A 21,881-nucleotide genomic window follows, 5' to 3' on the forward strand; every position below is an offset into this window, starting at 1 on the left:
AGGAAGTAGAAGCTGCCAATCTCTTAAGGTCTGGGCCCAAAAACTATAATAACATCTTTTCCACTGTATCCTATTGGTCAAGCAATCACAGAGCCCAGGCTCAAAGGGCAAGGACACAGACTCCACCTCTCCATGGGAAGGGTGTCACAGACGTTTTGAAAGCACCCTGCACTTCGTGTCTCATTACTGTCCTCCTTCTTTGGGCTGGAGCCCCATGGGCCTCCCCACAGCTCCCTCAGTCTGCCAAGCATGTTCCTGCCTCAGAGCCTTCACACTTCCTTTTCCTTCTGTTGATTAGAGCAGGGCCCACAGTGGTGCTCAGTAACTAGTTGTTGAAGGGTCTCTAACTCCTCTCCTCTCCTCTCCTCTCCACAGTCAGAGGGCTTTCCTAGGCACACACACCACTCTTTCCCCTGCCTATAACCTTCATGGCTCCCCATTGCCCTTGAGAGAAGGCCTGCCTTTCCTATTCTGCCCCTCCATTCCCTTCTGCCCCATCCCCCATGGCCCATGTGGCTCGTGCCACCTCTCCCCCATGCTCCCCTCACCACACCACATGCTGGGACTCTCTGCCTGTAATGCTTTTCCTCTCATCCGTCCAGCAACTCTCGCTCATCCTTTAAGACCAAAAGCCGCCTCCTCCAGGAAGCAGTCCCAGATCTCAGGCTGCATTAAACAACTTTGCTGTGACCACAGATCCCTGCACCAGCCCTTTACATTGTACAGTCTGTCTCCACCAGGGCAGGAGCTCCTCCTTCCACACCAATTTGTGAGAGGAAAAATATTCTTTATTGATAAATAGGTTTCAGTGAAATAAATAATGTTTTGGGGGCGAATAAAAATTCCAACAGAATCTTAAGTCTCTTTCCACCTTGCCTCTAGCTCTTAGCTTCTATCTTCTTGCTGGTCCCATTGGATGACAAGGCCTTGGTGGGCACGCCAGGTCTTCCTGGGCCCTTGGGGACTTCTGTCTTTCTGGCTGGTGGTGCAGGTACGGTCTTGGACACACCATCCTTAGGAGGAGCAGCAGCACCCTTGGCTTTTGGCCGTTGCCCGGCCCCCTGGGCAGCGGCCTCTTTAGGGACTGTGCTCCCAGTCGTCTTTTTGGCTGGGAAAACCGCACCGTTCTCACCCTGTAAGAAAGCAAATCAAGGAGCAAGGCAACGAAACCGGGTGGGGCACACAGATCAGAGCCCAGGAATATGAGGTTGAAATCTCAGCTCTGGGCGGCTTTGGACAAGTGACCTCCCCTCTCTCAGCCTCAGTCCCCTAACTGTAAAACAGGGACAGTGATCCTCAGGGCGCTGGAGGGCCAGAGAGGAGGAGAAGCTGAGCAGGGCTGTATAGGAAAATAAATGACTCCCTTCCCCGGCTGATCTTCCAGGGGCTGGGTGGGGGAGACCGAAACTCGGGCCTATGTAAAGTGGAGACCCAGACCAGGGAAATCACACAGGCACCTACCTTGGCGACCGTGGCTTTTGAACTCTGAGTTCCAGCTTTGGTTTTCCTGTGGGCCTTGTCGTCTGCTGGAAAGTGGGGTGGGGGGGGGGGAGGTATGTGGGGAGGACCCTTTCAGGAGGAGCTGCTGCTGGGCAGGAGGGTTCGCGGCGGAGCACTAGTCCTACCGGGCCCTGGTCTTCATCTGGCACTCACTGACCTGGGGCAAGGGGTTTAGCCTCAGCCTGGTTGCCCTAACTTGCAAACTGGGAATAATAGTATTTTCCTCGTGAATTGTTGGAGAGTTAACTGGACCATTAATGCCCTCACTCTGAGCCAAGTACCAGGGTGGACCCCCTGCTTGGCACCCACCCTAACAGCACAACAAAGGCCCCTAACAGGCTTATTGGCTTCTAGTCTTTAGCCCATCTTTCAAAAAAATACCTCAGACCCTAGCTGTCCCCTGTTCAGAGTCCTTCTGTGTCTTCCCATTGTTCTCCAGATAAAGCCCAGACTCCGGGGTGCCCTTCCCAGCCTCCCTGTGCCGCTGCCTGCCCCACCTCCCCGCCTTCCTTGCACACAGAACTATTTTCACTGCCTCAAAAACGTCACCTTCTCCATGCCTCCAAGCTTTTGCATAAGCTGCTCTTCTGCCTGAAATACCTGCTCCTCGAAGCACACTCTCTGAGGGAGGAGTCAGGCTCCTCATCCCCACTCCCCACCAGTTTCCATGAGTTCTGTCTGCCCAGGTCAAGGCTAATGCTTAGGGCACATTTACCAGACAGGAAACCTCCCCCCAGAGCCGTGCCCCCTTCCTCACATCCAGTGGTTGCCCATGCCCTCCTCTCACCTCTTCACACACCTACCTGGGCTGTTCTTTCTGCCTTTAACCTTTGACTTCCCACGGGGCCTGATGGGACCATGAGGGCCCTTCGTGGCCTTGTCTGGCTCTTGGGGGACCTTCCTGGCCTTGCCCACTCTTGCCTCTCCGTCCTTGGACTGGCCACCTTTCTTGGGGGCCTCCTCCTTGGCCTCGTCAGGTCTCCTGGGGGCTGACATGGTAGACTTCTTCCTGGGCTTGACTTTTTTTCTGGGCTTGGGAACTAACTGGCAGTGGAGAGAATGGGGTGGGATTGAGGGCCGAAGCTCTGGGTGTTCGTGTTCCTCCTCTCAATCTAAGGCTCAGAGAAGCAGCCCCATTCAAAAAGTGGGAGGGTGAAGGAGGGTGGGTATGGGGAGAAGACACAAGACCACCTCTGAAATGCCTGCCAAGGTCACTCATTCAATCCTTTCTTGCACTACAAAGGACTGTTGCCATTTAGGAGCTGGAGGACCTGAGTCTGCTTCCGGGGGCCACAGGCACACTCCCCCCTGCCCCTGCATCTGGAAGTGCCAAAGCCGTTTTCTGGGAGTGATGGCACACACTGTGAGCCCTGACCCCATCCTCTGAGAGGCTAAGATAGGAACCTTTGGCATCCTCCCTGCCCACACCTTCTCACAGACTGTGGCTCTGACCCTCCCTTCCTCTCCCCAACAAAGCCTGCCCTACCTCACACCTCCATGTCTTCAAACTCCCTGCCTTGCCCGTGATGCCCACTAACGGAACATGGACTTCAAGGCGACATAGCCCAGAGTTCACGGCTTCCTCTGGCCCTCCCCAGCTGTGCAACTCAGCAGTCTTCTTGGCCCCAGCTAGCTTCAGTCTTCCTGTCTTTACAACAGAGCCATCAGGGAGGTTATGAGGATTAGGGGAATGCAAGGGCCCCTGGCAAAAAGGTGGTCCCTGCCCTTCTACAGTCCACTGCTGATAATGTTTCCCACAACCCCCAATCCTTCATGGCTTCCCAATTCCCACTCAGACCAGAAACAACCCCCACTCTCAGCACACACGCATTCCTAACTCTGTGGTCACCCTAGGGCCCCTTCCCTGCCTCCCACCCCTGCAGCCCACTTTCCTAACTGGCTCCCAGGCCTTGTACCTAACCCAGCCACCCATGCCCCCAGCACCCCTCTCTTGCTCTTCCTCACCCCACCCTAGCCCTGGGCCTTGCCATGGCTCCAAGCTCTGACCCACGCCCAGGAGTTTAACAAGGATGGACTTCCTGTGGTCAGCCACTGATTACCACACGGATAGGAAGACAGTACTTTGAGAATGTTCCACAATGTTCTATGGCAACTGTCAGAGCAACTGCTACATACTGGGGCACAGCAACACAAGACAGGACCCATGTCTGGGTCCCTGAGATTTCCCTGGTGGCAGCTGACAGTCGTGATGCTGGGGTTCAGTTTTGTGACAAATCTTACCCTCTCTGGGACCCTGCCTTGTGGCTCAGGGAGGTGCCAGCCCTGATTTGGAGCTGGAGAGCATGGGGAGTAAACCCCAGCTCTGTGACCTTCTAGAGCCCAAGGCTGGACTGCCTTGTCTGTGGTGAGGAGTTCCAGGAAGGGGTCATGGGCAGAAGGGGACACAGCTGAGATGGTCCTTGGTCCCTGGTCCCTGAACACATCTGACGAGGATGAAGGTGGACACCGCAGGGTGACCAGAACTGTGTGAGGGCTCAGAGAAGGTGTGTACACGTGCACACACACACGAACCTTCCTGGAAAAGGGGGTGTCTCCAAGAACACACAGGAAAAACAAGGAGAGAAGACAGGGAGACAGGCCTCTGGCAGGGGACTAGCACAGAGGGGCCAAGAGGAGAGAGATGGAACTGAAGTTTACACCCTGGCTCAGTCTTGCCCTGCAGCAAGCACCCCGACCAGTCACCCCCAGCATGCTCACTTTGAAGCTGCCAGTGGCCCCCTTGGCCTTGGAGTTGGTGGGCCTGGCGAGGAGGCCACGTTGCATGCCAGTGTTCAGGGCCCGCTTCAGCAGGTACTTGAGCCGGATGGCGTCTACTGTAGGGTACTTCTGCAGGATATAAACCTTGATGGCCACCACCGAGGTGCCCCGGCGCTGCTCCCCTGCCTTCAGTGCCTCCAGGACCATACGCAGCATGGGTGGGTGGCGGCGCGGCACTTTCACAACGCTACAGCTCGGGCCTGCGAATGGACAACAGGACATCGCCCAGAGCTCGAACCACCCTCAGGCCCAATGGACCACAAACATGCCCCGTGAAACACACAGCAGGCACAGCCGGGCCCCATGGCGGGTGGAAAATGGGCATAGGGGATTGAATATACACTGAGTCAGTGCCTATGAGCACACGAGGGCCAGACACGCTGCTCGGCCAGCCCCTATGTCTCCTAGTGCCTGCTGTGGGGCTGGACACACACCAGATTCTCCATGAAAGCTCAAGGAAAGAATTAAACATTGCTTTAAAAAAAAAAAAAAAAAAGAAAGAAACCTGCCCTGGCTTGTGTGGCTCAGTGGATTGAGCACTGGATTGCAAACCAAAGGGTCACTGGTTTGATTCTCAGTCAGGGCACAAGCCTGGGTTGCAGGCCAGGTCCCCAGTGGGGGGCATGCAAGAGGCAACACATTGATATTTCTCTCCCCCTCTTTCTTCCTCCCTAAAATAAATAAGATCTTAAGAAACCCTGAATTGGGTGAGGTGTTACAGGGAACCCAGGGGCCCTGTGAAAGGGACACGGTGATGAAGTCAGCAAACCCAGACTGTGAGGATCTCTCCAGCATCCAGAGCCCAGTTTTGCTTACAAATAAGCAAGTTGGAAAACAAAAAAGTGGGGATGTTCCCAGAGAGGAGAGATCTGGGGAGACCTTCTGACCAGATGCCATGTGGGGTCCTTGTTCAAACTTGGAACATGACTTAAACATGGGGGGAAAAAAGGCCACTAGATAAATGTGAACACTGGAAATATTTGATGATATTGTTTCAGGTATGCTAATGGTATTGAAATTATTTTGTAAGAGGTTCTTATCTTTTAAAGATACATGCTGGTATTTAGAGACGAAATGATAGCTCTGGCACTTGCAGGGAAATAACCCGGTATGTGAAACAAGAGTAGCCATACACTAGTAACCGGTGAAGCTGGACGATGGGTGTGCGGGGTGGGGCGGGCGGGGTTGGGGGTCACTGTACCACTCCCTCTGCTTTTGTGTTCATATGAAAGTTTTCATTATAAAAAGTTATGAAAGAATGTCATTCCTAAATCTATACCCCAGAAAAATGAAAGCTTGCATCCACACAAACATTTTTTACACAAATGTTCACAGCGGCATCATTTACAATAGCACAAAAGCAGAAACAAGGCAAATGTCCATAAACTAATGAATGGATGCACAAAACATGCCAGCAATAAAACAGAGTCTCACCTGGCCGGGAGAAGGAAAACAGGGCTTCCCTGAAAACACTATGCTGAGTGAAAGAAGTCAGTCGCAAGAAGTCACATAATGTGTAATATCATTTAAATGAACTGTCTCATCAGGCAAATCATTGGCATGGAAAGTAGATCAGTGGCTGCAAGGGGTTGGGTGCATGGGGGTGGGGATGGGGGTGACTGCTCGTAGGTGTAGGGTTTTCTTGAAGTGATGGAAATGTTCTAAAATTGACTGTGGAAATGAATACACAACTGTGCACATGCTAAGAGCCATTGTACACTTTAAATGGATGAATTGTATGGTATGTAAATGATTGAGATATCTCAATAAGCTTTTATTTTAAAAAGTTGCAAAAGAGAATAGGATCGTGGGGTGAGCAGGGAGAAAGTGTGAGAAGTTGTGAGTCACTATAAGGCACATAGAAGTGGTTTAAATATAAACCCTGATTTAAATACAGTGATTAGAAATGTTGCTTTCTGATCAACTTGCAAAAATTAAAGATTCAAAAAGGGATCAAGTGACCAAAATATATATTTTTAAAAACCACATTTTAGCCCCCGCTGGCGTAGCTCAGTGGATTGAGCACAGGCTGTGAACCAAAGTGTTGCAGGTTTGATTCCCAGTCAGGGCACATGCCTGGGTTGCAGGCCATGGCCCCCAGCAACCGCACATTGGTGTTGTTTTTTTTCTCTCTCTCTCCCTCCCTTCCCTCTCTAACAATAAATAAATAAATTTCTTAAAAAGAATAATATACTAATCATTATTAAAAAAACACATTTTAGTCTGAAGAACTGACATGGTGGCAGAAGTAGAGCAGAAGAAGAAGCGGACCTTCTGCAAGTTGCTATGCAGCAGAAAGAAGGAGCTCCTACCCTCTGCAGCAGCATGGATGGAACTGGAGAGCATTATGCTAAGTGAAATAAGCCAGGTGTTGAAAGACAAATACCATATGATCTCACCTTTAAGTGGAACCTAATCAACAAAACAAACAAGCAAGCAAAATAAAACCAGAGACAGTGAAATTAAGAACAATCTGACAGTAACCACAGGGAAGGTGGGAGGGGATAATGGGGGGAAAAGGAGGAAGTGTTTTCAGGAACAACTATAAAGGACACATGGACAAAACCAAGGGGGGGTGGGATCAGGGGAGGGAGGTGGGGATGGCTAGGGTGGGGGGAGTGGTGGGGGGAAATGGAGACTACTGTACTTGAATAACAATAAAATAATTTTTTTAAAAGCAAGTAGAATACAGAATAACAACATTTTAGATGAAATTTTAAAATGCTAAATTAAAATATTGTTTACCGATATCTACATAAATGTTAAAGTACAAATGAAAGCAAAGTAGTGGTCATCCCTGGCTGATGGAGAACATGGAGAAAAGATTTGCAGGAAGTGAAACAGTGTCTTTTACAATTTAAAGCTCTGGCAGTGCTAAGCTAGGTGGTGGGTACACAGGTGTTAATTCTCGTTTGATTACAACTTATACACATGTTGTACTATTTTCTCTACCAATTCAATATTTAATAAAAATAAAACCAAAAAGAAAAACACACACACGTTTTAAAGTAGAAAAACACCCCCAAACTCTAGATCTTGAGCAAAACTGTAGAGACCTAATCCAATTGGACCACTGCTGCCTCCTGGCCAGGAAGAGTGCAGTGTGTGGGAATATTCATGTTAGGGCCTCGGCCTGTGACCTGGTGGAGTCCTGGGTCGGTCTCCCCCAGGACCTCGGGAGTTTCACCCTCTAATCTGGGCTTTGGTCTTCCCCTCTGTGCGGTGGGGGTGGCAGTCTCTAAGGAGGTCTGAGCCCGCCCAGCTGCAGTGTCAGAGGGTTTCCAGAGGGGCCCTCAGGCCTGGCCTGGGCTGGCACCTTAGTGAACCCCCTGCCTCCAAAAACCAGTCCCTGTCCCGGGGAGCCTCCCCAAGTCTCCTCCCTCCCCAGATCCTGCAGCTGGCTGCAGCCCCTCATTCAGCAGTTATTCAGTACTGGGATGTCCGGAACAGAACTCACACCTCCCTCGCACCTGCCATCTGACTTCTTCCTCCCAGGAATGGCACCTCCCCCCATACCCACCCAGATGCCTAAGCAAGAACCCAGGGGACACCCTGCACCTCCCCTCCACCTCACCATCTCACCCACCCCACTCCTCTCCCCAGGCTTCTCTCTCTCCACTCTGTCCTCTCCTCTATTCTCCATCCCCAGGGCCCCAGCCTCCTCCCTGCTGCCTCCTGTCTCTTCTAATCCGTTCTCCTCACTGTCTCTCACACCCCTCACCTCCATGTTACCTTCAGCATAAACACTGATGCACCAGACCACAGCCCGGGAAGCCCAGTCTGATTGGTCCGGCCCACCTCTCACCAGTGTTCTCCCCAACTCGGCCTCCAGCCCAAAGGAAGACATGCAACTCCCTAAATGCTCCACCAGCACTGCCTGCTCTGGGCCTTTGCCTGTGCTGTTCCTTCTGCCTCTTCAATCAGCCAGGCCACTTTCACTCATCCTTCAAGGCTCAAGCAGCACTGACTTCCCCAGCCAGAGTGAGCAGCTCCGCCCTGTGCTCCCAAGGCACCTGGAACCCACCCCCCTCCTCCAGGAGTCTTTGCAGATACTCAGAAAGATTCCCCTGCCTCACCCTCGTTCCTGTGGGTGAGGTTTATCCTTTTTTCAGTGACCTGGGGTCACCTCCTACAGGAAACCTTCCTCGACCTCTCAGAATGGCTTAGGCGACTCCTCTGAGCTTCTATAGCCCTCTGAGTTCCCGCCACATCATCAAGTGGCACCTATTAATGCGGCAGGCTTGCCCATCAGACTGGGAGCTCCTTTAGGGAAGGAACTGGGGTTTGTTTGTTTGTTCCAGTGGCCCCCATGTCCTGAGAAACCCCGAGGTGTTTTTTGTTTATTAGAAGTTGGGATGCAGCCCTGAATCCAAAGCCCAGCCCTGTATCAAACACTTGTTTCTCTAGTCCATTCAACTAGCTGCCTTGCAGCTGCAGCTGGGTACCCAGCCCTGCCCTGAAAGGAAATGGGCCCCAGCTGGGGAGGCCTGCTCTGTCCTCTGCCCTCTTCCTCTGAGCCAGCCATCCTCAGCTCAGGTCTGCCTGGCCCCTGCCACTTCTGGCACCTGCCAAACAAGTGGTAGAACTCAACCAACTCTAGGATGGGTGCTGGGGCGGGCAGGGGAAGGAGAAGACTGGGAGGAGGAAGGGTCCCGGACACCCAGGCGATGGTTTTGCAGGGATGAAGGAGAAGCTGCCTTCCTTTGCTTACCTGACTTTCCAATCCCAGACCACCCGGATGTGGAGCTTGTGGAGGTTAGGGAGGCTAAGGAGGTCAAGGAGTCGCTGGAGGCCATGCTCCCAGGAGCCATTGCACTGGAAGACACAGACGTAGATATGCCTACCAGACCCGGCTGGCTGCTCATCTTATATCACAGTGGCTTGGCCCCATGACTCCAATTAGTCCCTGATTGGGCTGGGAGGACTGAACTGCTGATTGGGGTGGGAGGGCTGGGGCGGGGCACACGGCCCTGCCTGGGGCACTGATACCCCAGCTAAGTCACCCATTCCTGTGTGACCTTGGATGAGTCACTTGATTTCTCTGGGTCCCAGTATCCATGTGAAATGATGGGGGCTGAGTTGTTTGGTCCCTCCTGTACCCTCTGCTCACCAGGGGCTGGAGATGCTGATGGGGAATTGGGCACAGCTGGGTGTAGAGGCGAGGCGCTCCAATCCCACTGCCCCACTGTCCGATCCTGTACCCTTGCCACTGCTTGCCTCGGTTTCTCAAGAAGTGGCAGCTGAAGGCTGACTGAAGTGGGGTTTGCCTGAAGCAGACACCCCTAGGTCAACCTGTGGCCACCTCCTTTTTTAAGCTTGATATATATATTGACGAGAGAGAGAGAGAGAGAGAGAGAGAGAGAAAGAGAAAGAGAAAGAGAGAGAGAGAGAGAAAGAGAGAGAGAGAGAGAGAAAGGTACATTGGTTGCTTCCTGCACATATCCCGACTGGGAGTCGAACCTGCAACCTTCTGGTGTGTGGGTTGATGCTCCAACCAACTGAGCAACAAAGCCAGGGCTTTTTGTTTTGTTTTTAAAGAAAGTAATCTTGAAAGGATAAAAGAGCAATTTAAAAATAAAACTTCTTAGCAAAAGTCTCCATAAATAATGACAATAACCAATGGGAAAAATAGATAAAAAATATAAATAGGCAATTCACCAAAATGGTTGATAAACACAGGAAAATAGCCTCAACCTCCTTGGCATTCAGGAAAATTCAAATAGAAACAACAAAGAGATGTGACTTCCACATAAAAACGACAGAAGTTGAAGACGAAGTGCTGGCAAAGAGGCAGGGAGCTGGGTGCAGAGGTTCTCGCTGCCTCTGCCTGTGGTGTGAGCTGGGAGGCAGCCTACTTTGAAAACGTTTCCCTTGAGCCCAGCAACTCCACTCCTCTGCCCTAGAAGTGCATTACTTAGGAAAAGAAAGTAAAATAGAACTAACTTCCAAGTGAATCACTTGGGGCCTGGCTAAATTACTCCCTTACTTTGGCTGTAGGATACTCTGCAGCCATTTAAAATGGCGTGGTGGCTTACAACAAAGATGAGGCTGTATTTCACACCCAGTAGGATGACAAATACTTAACCATCTATCACTGCTGAGTGCCTAGGACATGAAGAAATGCATAACCATTAGGAGGGTTGGTCAGGAGCCACTTTAGAAAGCAATTCAGTAACGTCCAGCACAGCCAAAGATGGACGCATGCCATACCCCACCCAGGTCACTCCAGGTATGACTCAGGGGAACTCCCACGTTGACATCCAAGGATGCCTACTGCAGTCTTAGCAAAACTTCAGAACAACGTCAATGCTCATTAGGAGAGTGGACAAATAAACGGTGGTCTCTTCCTACGGTGGGACAGGACACAGCAGTGAAAATGAATGAGCCAGAATATATCTGAGAAATACACTCTCCACTTCTGAGAAGACAGAACTCGTGTGTGTGTTGAAGGCACAGAAGGTCTGAACGGATTTCTACCAAGGTAATAGCAAAATTACCTCTAAGGAGGGCAGAGGGTTTGGAGGGGATAGGTTTAAACAGATTTAAATTTTTCTCTCTACAGTCTATTTTTGGAATTTTTCTCTCTATAGTCTATTTTTGGAATTTTCCCAGGGCCAGAGGTCTGGAATGAGGGAGGCAGAGGTCATCAAAGTACTCTAAAGTGAAATCAGGAATCACTCCCCTGGCCAGTATGCTTCACGGCTCCCCAGGGCCTGGGATTGAAAGTTTGACCTCTTCAACCTGGCTTCCTTTTTTAAAGAGGGGAGAGTGCAAACGCAGTCCCCCACTACCACAAATTAGGCAGCCAAGTTTCCCACCTTTGGGGAAACTGCGGGAGTCAGCACACCCCAAGTGCAATGGATAAGCCCTGGGAAAATTACATTCGCGAGCATGGCATCTCCCCTGCCAGGTGAGCATGCAGCCTGGCTTTTGGAGCCTTGCTGCCCCTACAGCCCCACAGACCTGCCACATAGCCGCTCTTGGAATGGGCCAGGTGCTGAGATCTGGGCTTTGCCCCCTGTGATTCCCCTGTGTTTCCTCTGTGTGGTATGTCAGACTGATGAAGAAATAGCTGCAGTTTTTCACCCCAGACAATATTCATATTCATTTGCAATGTACCTTTTCAGGTCTTCCCACACGCCTTAAATTTGTGGTGACCAATAGCATGTGGTGGCAGTGACATTTGCTAATCCCATTGTGAACAAGCTCTGGCTAGCCTGCTGGATGCTGAGAGGCCCATACCTCTATCACCCAGTCAACAGCCAGCCAACCAGCCAACCCTCCAGTTAGCCACATGTACCTGAAGGAGCCTAGTGGAGAGCAACCAAGCTTGGTCTGTACCTGCAGAACTGTCCAGCTGACCCACAGAGTCGCAAGCAATAATATATGGTGTGTTGTTTTAAGCCATGAAGTTTTTGGAGCTGTTTGTCATGCCGCATAAGCTGATATACTCTGCCTAGAGGACCCTTCCTTGCTCCCACTTATCTTCTCTAGGCTGTTTTGGCCTCAGTTTAGATGTCACTTCCTGGGAAAAGCCCTCCCTGACTCCCTAGGAGGTTATGGGCCCCTCCTCTGGTTGTCAGCAGCCCCTGGACTTGCTGTCTGGAAGCCTCCAGCACCCTGTGTTACAGCTCTGCCTACGCTGTCTCCTGCACTAGCCTTTGAGCTTGGTGGCAGAGGGGGCACTGTTGGGGGAGGAGAGCTGTGTCTGTCTTGTACCTGGTGGTATCCCTGGTGCCCAGCACAGTAGGTGCTCAGCACCCACTGCTGTGGAAGCCCCAGTGCCAGAGCCCTGCTTGGCTGAGTGCGGGAGAGGATATGAAGAGAAAGAGGCAAAGGAAGCTGGGACAAACGGGGGCAGCAGTTTTGACCACACTCTGGGGCATTTCCAAGAACTGAGAAATAGAAAAAGACTCAGCAATACAAACATTCCCACGAGCTTCATCTGAAACCCTGCTCCGGGGCTGTGCCAGGATAGAGGTTTGCATTTGGAGGGAAGAAGTTCTAAAATGTGCTGCGTGATCTAAAAATTCTTCTAGAGGATTGCCTTTTTACAGGAAAATGGTAATTGTGAGGATCAGCCCGCTGGGGAGGAAAGGCAACATGGTGTGCTGATGTGACTTTGTGAGGCCTGTATGGAATTTAAGTTTTGCCAGAAACATTTTTACCATCTTGGAACACTGAACAGGACCCACCTGCGTGAGAACTTTCTGATGGTTCAGAAGGTTACAGCTTTCAGCTTTCTGAAGTAGTGATAGGGTGTCTCTCTTGTGTAACTCTAGCCTCTGCAGCATCAGGATATTCGTGACTTGAGGTAAAAAAATGCAGAGAGGGCAGGGTAGAAATAGTAGTAGCTGCCATGTTCAATATCTGTGTTAATATTTTATATCCACTCTTTTATTTACACATGAAGAAGCAAAAGTTTAGAGAGGACCTGTGCTTGATCTTCCTGAGTCCAGACCCTGGGCTGCAACCTGAAAGCCCTCTGTTAGTTAAGAAACCAGATGTACCTCCAAAGTAACAGTGGCTTAAACAAGAAACCATGAGACTATTTCTCACAAAACTCTTCAAGAATAAGTTTTGCAGGGCTGGTAAGGGCTGGTAAGCCGAGGGGCCCAAGCTCCTTTCTTGATGCTCTGCTGTTCTCTGCCCATAGACTTTACCTCATGATCCAAGACAACTGCTGCAGCTCTGGTCATCACAACCACATTCCTGCCTTCAGAAAGCAAAGAAGAAAGACGTGGAGGACACTGCCATTACCAGACATGCAAAACCCAGGGAATGCAAACATCACTTCTGATTATACTCTATTGGGCAGACCTTAATGCCATGCCACTGGTGCAAGGGAAGCTGGGAGATGCAGTCTGGTGCTGGCTGGCCAGGTGCCAGCTAGAACTTGGGAGTAATATTACTAAAAGAAAGAAAGGGAATGAATATTAAGGCAGTTAGCTTTTGCTTGCCCTTTTTCTGAGACCCTCTCCATTATTTCAATCTAATGCCTATCTCGACCACAGCAGGGGCTGTTCCTTTGAACTTGGCCCACATCTCTGGGAAGGGAACTCACATTTATCGAATATCCACTGTGCCCGGCATCTTTTATAGCAAGAATCTCATTAGTCCCTTTAGACAATTCTACCAAGTGGGGTGATTCTTCCCTTTAAACCTGAGAGGCCCGAGGCCCTAGTGAGGTTCAAAAGCTTGGTCCAAGGTCACACAGCTGGAAAGGACACCCACTGCCTCCCTGGGGGAAACTTGGGGTGCCAGGGATGCTGGTCTTTACTGAGGGGAAGGAGGGCAGGCTGCCATCAGGCCCGGCTGCCTTGAGGGGTGGGGTGGGGTCCCGTCTCCTCCCAGAGGCAAGATCAAGGGTGAGAGCTCTGTGGCCCTGAGGCTGGCCAGCCCACAGCCCAGAGACTTGGTCCCTTCAATCCACGCCTGGAGCCCCCAGCACACCCTGACTTAGGATCTGCTTCCTTGGATTGGGTTGAGTGGAGACACGATTACACACAACAGGCATTTGTTCCATAAACCTGTTGGCTGCCGGGAGCCCGGGGATGAGGGGGTAACACCTTTTTCTCAGGCTCAGTCGGCAGCTCTTCGCCTTCATTTATGGCGAGTGCCCCACACGTAGCTGTCAAATCAGTGCTAAATTAAGGAGGAGAGAGGCTTTCCCCTCTACCAGGAAAAACCACAGAATGTTCTGGTTTTAGAGTAAGTTTTTTCCCCTCTGGATGTGAGGCTGAGTCAAACATACCACCCTTCAGAAGAAGTAAACTGTGGTGGGGGACTCAGGGGACAGGGCTGCTGCCTGCAAGGCAGGGCAGCTGAACTGTCACTGCCTCTCCCAGCGCCATGCCTGGCCCCACACAGCACCTGAAATGGAGAGTGACCCGGGGGACCAACTCTGGGAACCTTCTTCCCTGTGGCCCGGTGTGGGAGGGAGGCCTGGGCCAGCCAAGCACCAGCGGCTTAGTGTCCATTCTGTCTGGGCTACTGCCAGCTCTGCCCACCCTGCTTCCTCCCACCATCCTCCTTCCAGTAACGACACCCCCAGATTTCCTTTGGGTGCCTTTCTGTCCCCTCTCTCAGACCATCTGGTTTATGTGGGGGTAATACTGGGGGGCAAGGGCCATCAGGTGACCCAGGCCTGGCCAATGAAAGCCCTACCCGGAACTGACAGGAAAGAGGAGCCCGCTCCTGGCAGGGCTTGCTGAGCCTGGAACAACTGGTGGCCATCTCTGCCACCCCTTGGAAACAGCCCATGCATGAGGCCAACACAGAGGAAAGTGTGACCAGGAGAGACGCAGAAGCCTGAGAACATCATCTGAGCACCTGTCTCCAGCTGTTCCTAAAGCCCTGGGCTTTTCAGTTATGGGAACCAATAACTGTTCCCTTTAATTTCAGACCTAAAGGGAATTTTCTGTCACTTGCAACCAAAGGAATCCTGACTGACATCATCCAGGGGGGCAGAGTTGAGAGGGACAAGGACAGAGATCTGAGCTATTACCTGCTCCAGGCCTACCACGGCACTAAGGATCTTCCGTCCCAGGTTCCTGCCACTTCTGCCCACCTGGAGGTGGGGGCTATCCCTCCATCCCTTTTCCCATGCAGATGGGGTGTCCAGTAAGGCCAGCTCTGAGCTGAGGCCCCAGTGATGCCAAAAGTCTCCCACCGCCTGCTGTAGGACAGGAAGAGACTGGCCCAGGAGTTCGCTATCTCATTTAATCCCCTCAAGGTCTGTTTTAGATCCTCTTGCAGATAAGGAGGCTCGGAGAGGTGAGAACATTTTCTTGTAGTTTCACAGGTCACTTGGGTACCTGTGACATTCAAGTTGGGACTTTTCCCATTCCCAGGCTAGCTTTCTCCACCCTGTACCCTCAGGAGGCTGATTGTGCAATTCCAGCATCCCAGGGCAGGGACCAGGGGGGCGTGGTCCAGTTTCAGTCCATCCTGCAGACAAAGAGCTTGAGAATGACAAAAACTACCACCGCTGACACCAAGTGGAACAGCTGAGCTTTTTTAATGTCCTGTTTTACCTTAGTCTCCAGGCAGGGCTGGGGAGACCTACAGCCTCCGGCGTTGGCTATGTGAAGGAGGAGGGGCAGTTACTGAGGCTGTTCAATTCCGATGACCCAGAGTTCCAGCCAGGTTCCCGGCAAGAACCCTCCAGAATGGAGAACGGACAGAAGCTGCTGAAGATGGGCTCAGCCAGCAAGGGAGTTGGAATCTGGGACCCGTGAACATCCCCAGCGAAGGTGGCCTCAACCGAATTCCCCACTCTTTGTTTCTAAGCTCTTCAAGACAAAGATGACGTTGGAGACTCAGCTCTTTATTAAATGTGGGCAGGCGAGCATAGCTTCTGGAAGCTCCATGCTGGCCCAGACATGCTGTGGCCCGAGTGCTGGGTAGGCGAGCTTGTGGTTTCCAGAAGCTGAGAGAAAGGCCTATCTCTTCACAAGCAGCACCGGGAAGGTAGGGCACTGGCCCGGGGTTCCAGGCCAGAGGTTAGACCCTGGGCCTTGGCCCCAGACTCCGGTCTGATGGTAGTTTTTCAGGTCGGATGGCTGCATTCTGCATGCACTCAACTCTCCCTCCCTGTGGCCCAACCCCTAGGCCTGGTCCAGCCTCAACGCTTGGCTAATTTTTAAAACACCTGTTGGGGCTGGATACTCAGGGCCATGCCCACTCTCAAAATGGTCACTATCAAGAAGAGATGATCATAGTAATTTATTAATTATATTAATAATTGATATTGTTCATAACATTAACTACAATCTGTACAACTCCTTACCATTTACGAAGTACTCTAATACACAGGCACACACACACACACACACACACACACACACACACACACGTCTCATCTGATCTTCGCAGATGATGTGTGGCGGGACCGAGGACTGGATTCCCATTTTATTTTATTTATTTACTTATTGGGGGGATTCCCATTTTACAGAGAAAGAAAGTGAGGCCTGGGGGTGGAAACAATCACTTAAGGTCACCAGCCAAGGTGCTGCTGCTGCTGAGGTGGTTTTGAAAAGACAATGTACTCTCCCTGCCCATTCATCTCTTCATTCATTCCTCCATTCATTCCTTCCTTCCTCCATCTAGCATTTATTAAGCACCTACTGTGTGCCCCGCTCTGTGCTAGATACTTATCCCTAAGCCGGGACACTTTTCCAGACAACAAGAGTTCTTCTGTTCCTGAAAGATGAGTTGGGGGGAGGAGGGGTACTGATCCCACCGGCCCCTGAGAACCCAGGACTCCAGACCGAGCTGTCCCCGTTGGGTGGGGAGTCCTGTTTTGCTCTCATTAATTCTTAAAATAAAAAACCACTCGTGGAGCCTGTGAGACCTGATTGTGACAGGCACTGGGCTCCTGGTGGGGCAGCTGTTGCTGGGGGTGGGTGTTGGGGGACGGAAGACTCCTACAGTCGGCAGCAGAGTCCTTGGCAGGGCTCAGGCCGGCGCCACCTGGCTGGTCTCCGTCTTGGAAGCAGTGGTGGATGCCTCGTCATCACCCAGCGGGTTCTTGCCACAGCAGAGGGTGGTGAGCATGCAGTTCCGGAACTGGAAGACAAGGGGCGTGAGTCAGGGTCAGGGTGCATTCGAAGTGTGGGTAACAAACTGGGGTGGTTGGCAAGGTGCGCCTATAGCCCCTTCCCACTCCAGCCCTCACAGCCTTCACTCCTATGCCACATCTGGCTCTCCGGAGAAAACGTACTAAACACACGTGACCCTCCCCCTGTGAGGCCAGGGACCAAACCCAAGGGGGCTTTTTCACTAACGACATTCCATGATGCCTTCTGGGTGCCAAGGGCTACTTGTAAATTATCTCATTTAACTCAAGAGTTTGGAATTTTGCCCTTTCTTTGGATGAAAAACTGAAGCCCAAAGAAGGGAAATGACTTGCTTAAGGTCACACAGCTAGGAGCTAGCAGAGCTGGGATCTGACTCCATGATGCCTGACTCTGGAGACCACATTTTCCCCCTGGACCATGGAGTCTGCAGACAGACCACTGGTCCATGTTGGCCCTCAGAGTAAGACCTTTCATCTTTTTTCTCCTCCATGGGGACAGGCACCATCCTGTACCCAGGCTTGGGACTTTGACCATTTGACTTTTAAAGCATGCCTTCAGAACCATCTTACTTGAGCCAGCCCCAAAGTCCCCAGAAGGGCTTGTTAGAAATGCAGGTTCCTAGGTCCACCCCAAGCTGCAGTCCTGGGCGAGGCCCAGGAATCTGCATTTCTCCCAGATGCCTATAGTACCCTGGGGGACACCAACTCCCCAGTCCAGTTTTGCAGACGGGAAGACTGAGACCCAGCCAAGGATGTGGCTTGTCCTTCATAGGCAGTGCTTGCAACTTGGGGGGCCTAGACCCTCCTGCCCCGCCCCTGGCACCTGCTTGTTCATCATGATGTAGATGACAGGGTTGTAAATGGAGGATGACTTGGCAAAGAATGCCGGGAGGGTCATGAAGATGGGGCCGAAGTCAGAGCCCTGGTGGGTAAAGATGTAGAAGGCCACGCTGGCGTAGGGCAGCCAACAGATCAGGAACGCGATGACCATGATGATGACCATGCGGGTGACTTCCTTCTCAGCCTTCTGGGTGGTGGCTGACTCCTGCTGCTGGGCAGCCGCCTGCAGGGACACAGGGCCTGGTGTCCAGACCACAGCAACTCCGGGACAGGGGCTGGGCTCCAGCCACTCAACGCCTGTGGCCCTCGTGCCCCGCACAGGACCATACCTCCTTTACTGTGAAGACCAGCTGTCCGTAGCAGAAGAAGATGATGACCATGGGGATGGAGAAGTGGACCACGAACATGTAGATGACGAAGGACTCGTTGTTGACCTCTGGCTTGAGCGTGTAGTAGTCGATCCCACACGAGCACTGCATACCCTCTGGGATATACCTGAAGGCCAGCGGAGAACGGGACAGGAGGGGGCATGACAGAGACCCGAGAGTGAGGACCTTAGGGAACAGGCCCCAGCTGACCAGAGTGACATGTTGTGTGGCTGGCCTTGCTCCGGGCCTCACTTTCCCTCTCTGTAAAATGGGGATAATGAAATGTCTGCTTGGCTGTGTGACTGTGAGGATCAAACCGACTGAGAGAAGGGATTTGAATGCACCTTGTAAAACCAATGTTGCTGCGTTCTTTGTTTGTGTGTGTGTTTGGTTTTGTTTGGCTGTGTCATTGGGACACGACCTCGCTTCCCACACCATCTCTCACCTGGCAGCACATGCGCACCACTGGCCCACTTGGGATTTCTTCACTGGACCCCTAGTGGCCAGAGGCCAGGCCTCAGAGGCCTCCCCTCCCTTGGTGGGGAGAAGGGAAAAGCTCCCAAACTCTGCATCTGAGGTAGTTTGTACAAACTGGGGTCTTACTAACCACAGGGTAAGAGTATTTTCTAGACCAAAGATGGGCACGCAGGGTAACTAAGAGATCTTTGCACAGTTTCTGGAAACAAGAAGCCTCTGGGGCACGTGGTTAGGGTGTTTCAGTGACTCTAAGGGGATGGTGAGGTTGGACCGACCTCAGAAAATGTGCCGTGTCCATTGGCTGGGCCTACGCAGATGTAACTAGACCAGACTGGAGCAGACAGGAAAAGAGGCTGGAGGGGATGGCCTAGAATTTAGGAAGGGGTAGAAAAATGGCCCCAGGGAGGCTGAGGAGGAAAGGGAAGAGAATAGGAATTTCCTGGAAGCAGGGGAACATGAGGCTTCTGGGAACCCATAAAGTCACCAGTCACATTTCCCAAACCACTATCCCCTTCTTTCCACATCTCTCGTCTCAGCTCCACTTGGAGACAACAGCCTGCAGAATGCACAGGACCTGGGTCCCCCAGTGTCACCACCTACACTAGGAAGGCTCAGTCTCCTGAGGTACTGAGGCCCAAGGTCAAAGGAAGCTGCCTACAGGGCACTGGACCAAAGAGGATTGGACTCTGGCCCTGGCTTAGTTGAGGATTAGGGGCATAGCCAAGGTGAGGGGTTGGGCATCTCGGATTCTCCTTGGGAACTCAGGAGATGGGACCAGCCCCTATAGCAACATTAGGGTCCGATCCTTTCTTCCCCCACCCTAAACTCCAACCCCAGAAAAGTTGCCAGCTTGGTGCCTAAAACCTGATAGCCCCAGGTTTGACTCCTGGCTGTTGGACCTTAAGAAGACCCCCTGAGACCCTTCCCTTTTGCCTGGTGCCATTACCTGGACCAGCCGGCTAGTGGGGGTGCGGCACAGGCCAGTGCCATGATCCAGGTGAAGACGAGCCCCATGATGGCGTGATTCTCCCCGAAGCGGAAGTTGCTCATGGGCTTGCATACCACCACGTACCGTTCGATGGCCAGGACCACCAAAGACCACAGGGCAACTTCACCTGCAGGACAGTCAGCTGTTGGTCAGCATGCCACTTGCCTGGACCCCACTGTCTGCCTAAGGTGGAAGCGCTCCTCCTATATGGGAGAGGGCAGCTAGGAAGGCGGCCAGGGCAGGCCTGGAGTGAGGCCTGAGGGTGGGACAGGCCTAGACACTGAGGAGAAGGGGGAAAGGCAGGGCAGAGGACCAGCATGCCAGGGGAGTGGAGCAGCTCTTAGGAAGTTTAGTTCAGTTAGAGCTCTGGGTTCGTGAGGGGCACAGAAATTAGATTAGGGGTCAGGGTTGGACTGCGAGCCCTGCGGGGAGTTTTTACAAGAGAATGTGCCCTTTATGGGGCAACAGCCAGTGTCGCTGGTGAAGGGCATTGTAGGGACAGGGGAAACCCAGAGTTGGATGTCCTTCCCTCCCTCTGGAGCAGCGGCCTCTCCCCTCTAGGGAGACAGTGTAACCTGGACACGTGGGACCCTCTCCTAGGAGCCAGGAAGCTCAATGGCCTTTGGCTCAGAGGGCGAATGAGAAACTAGTGACAGAATTCAGACACCTGTCCTGTGCACCACTGCAGACCCTCAGGAGGGGTGGTCACAGAATTTAGCATCCAAACTGGGCCATTTCTGAGAGTGGACAAGGACACTGGTAATTATTCCAGGACGACAGTTGTTCGTGGGGACTGATGCTGCAGAGCAGCGTCTGCCTGTATGTGGCACTTCTGTCTCACCCGCTTTCTGGCCTGAAACAGAGGGCTCTGAGGTCACCGAAGGTGACACCCAGTGCTGGCTCCAGGTCCCGGGGAGTGGGGCTGAAGCAGTGACCTGGGCACGTGAGGGTGATCAAAGACAGGCAGCAGAGCAGTCCTGGCTGGTGCTGGGCTCTCGCCATCGCCCTGGCTTTGTAATAATGCCCGTGGGCATGTCCTGCTTGCCTGAGTGCCTGAGTGCCTGAGTGTCCTGAGGGGAAGTTCCTGGACCTGAGCCAGGAGACCTAGGCCCTGGGCACTACCCTGCCATATCCCTAAATGAGTCACCCCTTCTCCACACCTCAGTTTTCTCATCTGCTAAATGGGATCTATTGTCTCCACAGCACTGCCATCAATTTTCAAGTCAAAGAAATATTTAAAAGCATCTTTCAAAGCTACAGATCACATAGGTCTAATGCTTCTGTGGGGAGGGGTTTTGTTTTGTTTTTTGAAGGGGATGAGCTTCTCAATGCAAAAAGCATTCATTAGTGGCAGAGAGGCTGAAAGTGGGTTGGGAAGGGACTGAGCCCGTGGCCCAGCACGGGTGAAGCCCAGTGACTGGGGGACCGGGAATCTGCACCCCACGGTGAGCTGGGAGCTCCGAGCACTGGGATCTATCTTGTCCTCTCCCCCCAGAGCCCAGCATGGGTCTGACCCGGCGCATCTGCTCCGAGGGAAACCAGACATGGCCTGGGGCCACATGGATGTTCATTGGAAACACAGTTCTGTCCCTGCCAGGATGCGACCTCCGCAGGCACCTGACCTCTCTCATCCCATTTCCTTGATGTAAGGCAAGACAATGCCATTCCATGTGTGAGGAGCAGTGCCCAGTGCCTGCTCTCCCCAGACGGCAGCCCAGCTCATCATCACCGGGTGCTTGTTGGTTAAGTGAGGGCTTTGGATGATGCCAATGACTGCAGAGGAGAGAAGGCCTCAACCCCCGTCCCTAAGCCTGGAGCTGTCCCTAGTCACTCCCATGCCCGCTGGCTCCTGGGCTCCCTGCCCGCCCGCAACACAGCTCATACCTCCCAGGGTGGCAAAGAAGCCCTCCAGGTTGCACCCCGTGGGTCCGAAGACGAAGTATCCGTGCAGAGAGGTGTAGAGGGTGGTGGTGAAGCCTCCAAAGACCATGAAGAGGTCGGCCACGGCCAGGTTGAGCAGGATGTAGTTGAGAGGTGTGCGCAGCTTCTTGTGCTGAACTGTGACATAGAGTGTGAGGAAGTTGATGGGGAAGCCAAGCACGATCAGCAGGAACATGTAGGCGGCCAGCATGGAGAACTGCCAGGGCTCGGCCAGGTAGTACTGCGGGTACTCGAAGGGGCTGCGCACCACGCCCGTCTTGTTGGAGAAGGGCACGTAGAAGTTGGGGCCCTCCGTGCCGTTCATGGCTGAGGTCCCTGTGGCTGCCCCACAGGCAGCTCCGACCCAAGACTGCTGTTGGGGCCTGAGCTAGGCCACGCAGGGTCTAGACCACGCTGGCTCGACAACTCC

The 21,881-nt window shown here is 52.5% G+C and overlaps 2 protein-coding genes and 1 non-coding gene across 4 annotated transcripts; all 3 read right to left on the reverse strand.

Annotated features, from left to right (window-relative positions):
* Window positions 1-777: 777 nt before the first annotated feature.
* On the reverse strand, window positions 778-4,761 carry LOC114501281 (histone H1.8). Of its 2 annotated transcripts, none has more exons than XM_036030765.1 (4): window positions 4,219-4,761; window positions 2,304-2,544; window positions 1,462-1,526; window positions 778-1,133 (listed from the first exon to the last, which is right to left on the reverse strand). In XM_036030765.1, exons 1-4 carry the CDS (start codon window positions 4,498-4,500, stop codon window positions 879-881), a joined length of 843 nt encoding a protein of 280 aa, XP_035886658.1. In that variant the 5' UTR covers window positions 4,501-4,761; the 3' UTR covers window positions 778-878. The 2 variants fall into 2 exon arrangements, with proteins under 2 accessions (XP_035886658.1, XP_035886659.1); XM_036030766.1 differs by having other exon boundaries at window positions 784-1,133; window positions 1,462-1,523.
* Window positions 4,762-11,037: 6,276 nt separating this feature from the next.
* On the reverse strand, window positions 11,038-11,196 carry LOC114502217. Its single transcript, XR_003685064.1, has one exon. It is a non-coding gene; the product is annotated as a U1 spliceosomal RNA (small nuclear RNA).
* Window positions 11,197-16,493: 5,297 nt separating this feature from the next.
* Window positions 16,494-21,881, reverse strand: RHO (rhodopsin). Its single transcript, XM_028518094.2, has 5 exons — window positions 21,416-21,881; window positions 19,490-19,658; window positions 18,028-18,193; window positions 17,682-17,921; window positions 16,494-16,848 (listed from the first exon to the last, which is right to left on the reverse strand). Exons 1-5 carry the CDS (start codon window positions 21,774-21,776, stop codon window positions 16,738-16,740), a joined length of 1,047 nt encoding a protein of 348 aa, XP_028373895.1. The 5' UTR covers window positions 21,777-21,881; the 3' UTR covers window positions 16,494-16,737.

The sequence above is a fragment of the Phyllostomus discolor genome, chromosome 7 (genome assembly GCF_004126475.2).
Source record: "Phyllostomus discolor isolate MPI-MPIP mPhyDis1 chromosome 7, mPhyDis1.pri.v3, whole genome shotgun sequence".
Lineage (NCBI taxonomy): Eukaryota > Metazoa > Chordata > Mammalia > Chiroptera > Phyllostomidae > Phyllostomus > Phyllostomus discolor.